The sequence below is a fragment of the Gadus macrocephalus genome, chromosome 6, assembly GCF_031168955.1.
Source record: "Gadus macrocephalus chromosome 6, ASM3116895v1".
NCBI lineage: Eukaryota > Metazoa > Chordata > Actinopteri > Gadiformes > Gadidae > Gadus > Gadus macrocephalus.
Window position 1 is genome coordinate 10,416,297 of NC_082387.1, and position 7,500 is coordinate 10,423,796.

Below are 7,500 nucleotides of genomic sequence, written 5' to 3' on the forward strand. Positions count from 1 at the left end.
TTTGAGAAATGAGACATAATTAAGCTTATTGCACCGGTTGCAAAGCTTTCATATCAATTTGTACCTCTACTGTGGTACAAAGTTGCATTGCCATTGATCAAAATTTGTCTCTGGTAATATTTATAAGTGCCCTGATGATCTATAGCGACACATGGAAAGCCCCACACTTTGAAAACTCATATCAAAAAATATTTCACACAATATTTTCACGTTTTTGCAACGGAGAGGGTGAAGGAACTCTTATGCTGATTATTTACTATTATTTGTACGAAATGTATGAGAAATGGGGCATTGGATGAATGGATTGTCGGGGGGTTGGGGTACATTTACCTTGCATGGGTGAGGGTCAACCCCGTATGTCTCCAGAGTGTGAGCCCTTTGGACCATGTTGAGCTCAGCTAAGGCCGCTGACTGGCCCCTGAAGGAGAGGAGACAAGTGGAGGTGGGGGAAGTATGAAGGAGAGGAGAGGGAAAGAGAGAGGAGAGAAGTGTTGAGGAGGGCAGAGAAGGGGTGAGGAGAGGAGAGGAGAAGGAAAAGGGTGAAGAAAAGAAGATTAGAAAGGAGAGGAGGGCAGAGAATAGAGGAGCGGTGAGGAGAGGAAGAGAGTAGAAAGGAGAGGAGGGACAGAATGGGCAAGGAAGGAGATAATGTTAATACATTGGCACAGGGGGTGAGCATTGCTGCCAAATTAATTTAGCAGTCCCAAAGGTAAATGGGACTATTCCCCCATTTACCTTTGTTCAACATCTGAGCGAGGGAATTAGAAAGGGAGATCCAAACATCATCATGTGTTTGCTGGCTAGTTCAACCGTGTCTTACTTTGGCCAACAACGTTGCACCCGTCTGCCACGCAGACGATCCTCGTGGCAGGCGGATGGTCGATGCTGTTTTCAGGGAGACCCGCTGCTGCGAGGATAAGCTGCGTGTGGCTCTGTGCCCTGACTAACAAGGGATGTATCTTTGACCTCATAATCGCTGTATATGTGACGGTCAAAAGAGCTCACAGCAATACTGTTGAGCTACTTTGGAAGACGGGTCAACCGACCGGGTCTTGTGTTGCCGTCCGGCAGCGCTGGCTTTGACGGTGGTCTGTGTAGAGTACGGGGCTGTTTAGTGACAGCACTCTGTTTGGATCTGGTTATGTGTTGAATGTGTATCCATGCATGATTTATGTAGCCTGGAGCTCTGCTAATCCAATTCCTCCTTAAAAAAAAATGAAGTATACTATTCAACAACACTATATTATAGAGTACCAGAGCTGGGATTTAAGGGATTCTGGTTAAAAAAAAATAAACGGAGAAAGTCACTTTGAATGACCTTGAAATTGTAGCTTATATTTCTCAAGCTAAAGCCTATTCAATCTTCAACATCCAACTTTTGCCTATCAAAACATATGCAAAATGCTCAATATATCGGACTTTGGAAGTGTTTGACATATTTCAACATGAGACAATGGGAATGTATTTGTTGTAAAGTACCTGAGCTCATTCTTGTGTATCTCTATGATCTTCCGCTCCAGTTTCAGGGATTGTTTAGGGAAAAGTTTGAAGTCCCGGATATAGTCGGAAGGGTGTTCGTCTGGGTCGTAATCCCCTAGTTCCGCTGGGAAGAAAAAAACAGCCCATCACACTTTGTGTGGCAAATATCAATGTTTAGAAGTATGTTGATATGATGGAGGTACGTAGTTCAATGATCCAAAACCCACTATATTCACTATAACCTTCTTTCAGACATTTCCAACGCCTTAGGGACGGACTTAAAATGTATATTTGAAAATTTATATTAGCCATTAAATGTATTTGTTTCTTCAGATTGTTTGGATATATTGTCTATGTTATATTTTATATATTTTATTTAAGGATAATCCACAAATACAAAACAAAGGTCACACTGTCTTGTACAAAAGTAGCAGTATATACGATGGTTAACAATGGGATCAATATACATTGAACATGAATTCACTATTTGAATGGAGAAGGATTTTTTCTTTTCCACTTGCAGTGGTATCAGATCAAGTTCTCCTTCAGAGAGGTACTCAGCACGCATGCTTCATTCAGGTTCAATTAAAGTTGCTGGGGGTTTAATTAAACAATAATCCTCTAGTCCCCATTCTAACGATGTGGAAGAGAGGACCTTGTGATCAGCCAATCGCATGCTGGGGTGGGGGCTCAGCATTGAAGTAGCTCGGCGAATCACATTCTACACTCAAGGGATTTGAGCCAATCAGAAGTGCTGAAAGTCACATCATGGATATGGATGATATATACAAATATTGAAATCTGAATATATACTGATATTTAAAAAGTCACTTTCAATCAATAGTTTATAATGTAGGATAATAATGACAAATCCGGGTTGAATTCTTTGTCAATGATTAAAGCTTCAGTTGTTCAGACATTTCGATGTTTTTGGATAAAAAAAGAGATAAAGGGATGCTTTGTTGGGAAGGCGCCAGCAGTGCCTTTCTCTGGGTATGAGACACAACACAGACTACAGAGGACAAAAGGTGACGGCTGGCAGTGAAAAGGAAACTAGCAATGCGGTACAAGGACTCAGCAATGGGATTGTCATACCCACATCAAACAATCCTCGTTAACTATCAACTACTATCCACAAAGTTTTTTTTGTAAGATATAAGTAGAGAAGCTCTGTGCTAAAATGGACCCATCGTTCATTCCATTTTATAAGCAATTTTCAGGGACAAAATATAGTTTAATAGCACAATGCTTCCAATCAAATGTGTCTGTCAGGGCCAGTGCTAATTGGTAGTATGTGAGTATATAAGTGAATAAGAGCCGTTGCTAAATGGTTGTATGAGTGTATATGAGTATCAGTGTATCAGATACAGTGCTAAATAGTAGCATGTGTGCATGACTCCTAGTGTATAAGGGATGCTCCATTGTGTGTATATGAGTGTTAGTGTATCAGGGGAACTCAAAATGGTTGTATGTGTGTGCATGAGTGTTTGTGTATCAGGGATGCTCCTAAATGGCTGTATGTGTGTGTATAAGTGTGAGAATATCGGAGCTGAACAGTAGTGTGGACTCACCCTGTATGATACAGGCTCCCAAATAGGCAGCGTCTGCAAATGGACAGAGGAGACGGCCGTGATAGACGTCTCTCTTTAACTGGAGGTACAGGAGATACCTGGAACACGCACACACGCGCACACACACACACACACACACACACACACACACACACACACACACACACACACACACACACACACACACACACACACACACACACACACACACACACATTGTTTAGAACAAGGTTCTTAACAAAAGGTATCTTTTGTGACATAGCTGAGTCAAGTTTCACTGTGAGTTTCGAGAAATATCAGAAGTGTCTCCACCCGTCTCCTCGGGCAACTGTGACATTGGTTCTGGGTCTCAGTCGAGAAACAAAAAGTATTACTTTCAGATCGGTGTTGTGTAACTGTGTTTTGGAGACTCTTCGCAGAGGTCGGAGGTCGTTAAGGTTCTAACAGAAAAATGATGATACAGATTGGTTAAAATTATTTTAAAAATCAACTAATTACCTTGTACAGTTGCCCCAGTTTCTTGGTTAAACCCTTGCTAAAATATTAGATTTAGCAAACCATGGAATCACAATCCAAACTGATTTCGCTCTCAGTATATGGTTAATATCCATATGTTTGCGTACATAAACAGCAGACAAAGTACTGAACCAATGCCCTATTTTTAATTGTATGTTTCCGTTGACATAAACCCTAGCACGGCAAGTGTTTTATTAATATGGAGTCATCCACTGTACCGCGTAGACCGGTTGTTGCTACAGCAACATCTGCCATGGAGACAAAGTGAACGCAGGCATGCTTTGCTAATGGGTGTCACGTTACCACAGAGAATGTTGACGACAACTGAGGGAAGAAGAAGAAAGGCACAAAGAGAGTATGAGAGAGTAACAGAGAGAGACAGACAGAGAAAGAGCGGGACAAGCAGCTGATCAAGGATGCACACACCCACAATTTAAGTAAGCCAGACTCAGGAAGGCACACACACACACACACACACACACACACACACACACACACACACACACACACACACACACACACACACACACACACACACACACACACACACACACACACACACACACACACATTCAAGGGCTACTGTTATGGCTTATTGATTCAACTGGTTGTGAGCTGACCCATGCCTTCTCTAAGCCATGCTTCATGTTGAAAAACTTGATGCTGTGTCCAGAGAGCTGCTCTGTGGTCCCACATTGCCTCACCATTAAAAAAACACCATTAAATGCAGAGAAGCTTCCATTTTGAGCTGGTTGTGATGCGAAGCGATAACCCCAGATTAATATTTAGTTTGATAGAATTATAATTTTGCCTGCCCCACTTTGATTTGATTACATTTTGATTTCATTGACTCTCCAGGTTCTCATGCATTAGGCTCCATATCAGAATGCATCATGGGATTATTTGTTGGCGATACTCTGCCATATTGTTATGAGCGTGTGGTACTGTAAAATTCAAAACTAACGTTAATATTCCGTAAACTACACTAATTAAATTGATTTGCCACGTCTCGCATGAGAAGTACCATGGCAGTCTCAAACACAACACAATCCAATGCTCCTATGCTATGAAAATGGAAGCGGTCATTGGCATGGAACGTTGTGATGTACAAGCCCTATAGCGATTTAAATTATGTTATTAAAAAAAAAACATCGTCAGAGTGATGTTAATGCACATGCATTTGAAATTCTGACGCATCAATTACAAACTGTGAATTTGAGGTTGAATGTTTAAAGAAAGAATTAAGTGTTCATATATTCTTTGACGATGAGTTCGGAAAACTTGAGTCATCCATTCTCGTGTTCCAATTTAGCCATTTGATAAAAGAGTCTGGGTCAAACAAAGCAACAAATTGTGCTTTCGGAAGCCCCTAAAAGGGGACCCTAAAAGAAGCTAATGGACGAAGCAGAAGCTAAGTGGACTACAGACGACGGCGGCAGAAACCGCTGAAAGCTTCTAGCCCAGGGACTAGGAAGCAGAATAAGAAAGATATCATAAATATAAACACAAACCAGCGGGAGACACTTTATAGACCTTGATCGAGAGGGGGAGGTGGAAGAGGAGAAGAGGGTGGTAAAGAAGAGGAAGAAGACAGGTCTAGCCACAACGGGCTCTTAAAAAACGACTATTATGTGAACCATGGAACTAAACCAGCGGCTCTTCGGGAGCAATTAGGGAATGGTGTATCTTTCACGTGGTCACCTGGGCCCTGAATACAGGCGGAGTCAAGGACCAAATCAGCCTCCCCCCAGATTCTCCATCTGCTTTATCTTGTTAGCTTACTTCTGGACCGATACATGTTAATAATTTATCACAGAATAATATTTATTCTGCTTCTGAATGTATTTTACTCACATTTACATACAATTTATGACTCATATTGGGTTTGCATGTTTAACTTTTTATTTTATTTGTAGATTTTCCTAATTCTGATATTGTCGTGTAATTCTGCGGCTTTGAATGTCACTCACATTTTCTGGATGGGATTAACAACACGTTTTTAAATTCACATAAAGTACTGATAAGGAAGGAAAGCAGAAGACAGGAAGTGATGTCAAGAGAACAGGGGAGGCGGTGAGATCAAATGGATCATGTCTGGAAGAGAGACGAGTGAGGAGGAGACGGAGGGAGAGTAACAAGATGGCAGGAGGAGTAAAGGAAGGGAGAGAGACCTGAGAAGACAGGTGGCATTCAGAGGCAGTAAGAGAAAGAAAGAAACCAAGACCAAAAGATAAAATAGATCTGAGAAAGATAAGGAGGATGGAAGCAGGAACACAAAGTATAGTGTGGGTGATGGGAAAGCAGAGGGACTGGCGAGGCATTTTGGTTGAGATGCAAAGTAGATGGAAACCAATTCCCCGCTGAGTAAGCAATATAATTATGTTTGCGTGGAGAGCACCTGCAGCAGGGAGGCTGGGGAGGAGTGTATCAACTGTAGTGGTTCTCCAGATCCACTTAACTGGGCCTGAGAGGAGGGCGCTGACGTCTAGTTCAAGCACTTTTGTTTAGAAAAACTACTTGTGCTATTGTTGATATTATGATGTTATCTGCTGTCGTAGGAACCGTCTCAAAAGGATTCACATGCCCAGATCTGAGGACCATGACTGTAAAAACTTGTTTACCGCAATCACTTTACAAAGTCCGGTACCAAATTATATCAAAATAATGGAGATTTTCCTTTTTTAAATGGCAATTAAACGGCAATTAAACAGTACAATGAAATTATGGGGATATCCCCATCTCTGTTAAAACACACAAGTTATACCACCTGCTGTTTCCAATCTACTTCATTCACTCAATTTGAACATATCGTCCATTAGCAGGCAACAAACAGCAGGTGTCATTACCTGGTGAGCTCTTCCTTGATCTTCATTGGCTCGTTGGGATAGAACTTGACTCGAAAGCACATCATGTAGGGCTGTTGAGCTGTAGGAACACAGCAGGTACAAGAGTGAGTCATGTGTCAAGTCAATGAGTGAATGCATATATCTGGACTGTGTGCTTAGTTTACTCATTTGATTCAAGCATTAATTAGGTAAATTACACAAACACACACAGGTATACACAGGAACACACTACTACAACGAAAGATGCAAATAAGTGACTTATTTGCATATAGATAGAAACACAACTGAGGAATCATTTATAATCCATTGACTATCTATTTTGCTTCTCTTCATTTGATCTGCGTCCCAAAGTGTTTGACAAGATGTCCATTTTGTGTGTGTGCATGTGCATGTGCGTGTGCGTGTGTGTGTTGGCATGATAATTGAAATAATACACACAGAGGGGATTTGGGACACGAACAGGAACATACACCAACACACGCGCACACACACACACCCACACCCACACCCACACCCACACACACACACACACACACACACACACACACACACACACACACACACACACACACATAAGAGATGTGTGATGAGGCTGCAGGCCTTAGATCAAACAACATAAAATCTAAATCCCCTTCTGGGGTGCCAATATCAAGGTTGTATACTTGAAACTCACACTCACACACACACACACACACACACACACACACACACACACACACACACACACTGTCAAAGATAATTTACTTCACACATTGTTTATTTATTTCACATGTTTTAGTAACTAGGTGAGAGACGGATAGACAAACAGACTGACTCACTACATTTTCAAAGAAGACTTGCTACTCGGAATTCACATATAACCCTTAAAAACACTGGCAACTGATGGATTTCTGAATTGTTAAGAATTCCAAACCCTAACCCAAATACTAACACATATATTGTTGATAGTTACACCATTCCAAATAACTTGACAAGTGTGTCTGTATCGATCATACAGACTTTAACATTTTGCTCTCCACAAAATGCTCTCTTAAAATCTGTTCAACAAGCATCTAATCCCTTTCCCTCCACCAAAAACACATACAGAC

At 41.3% G+C, this 7,500-nt stretch overlaps 1 protein-coding gene across 5 annotated transcripts in view; it reads right to left on the bottom strand.

The window, feature by feature from the left end:
* Nucleotides 1-7,500, bottom strand: part of frmd3 (FERM domain containing 3) — a 43,822-nt gene that overhangs the window by 22,915 nt on the left and 13,407 nt on the right. For all 5 annotated transcript variants that reach the window (XM_060054012.1, XM_060054011.1, XM_060054014.1 and 2 more), the window contains exons 4-7: nucleotides 6,413-6,491; nucleotides 3,051-3,148; nucleotides 1,480-1,603; nucleotides 331-418 (exon numbers count right to left, since the gene is read on the bottom strand). In XM_060054012.1, the coding sequence (XP_059909995.1) occupies nucleotides 331-418; nucleotides 1,480-1,603; nucleotides 3,051-3,148; nucleotides 6,413-6,491 (389 nt within the window). The remainder of the gene's footprint in view (nucleotides 1-330; nucleotides 419-1,479; nucleotides 1,604-3,050; nucleotides 3,149-6,412; nucleotides 6,492-7,500) is intronic.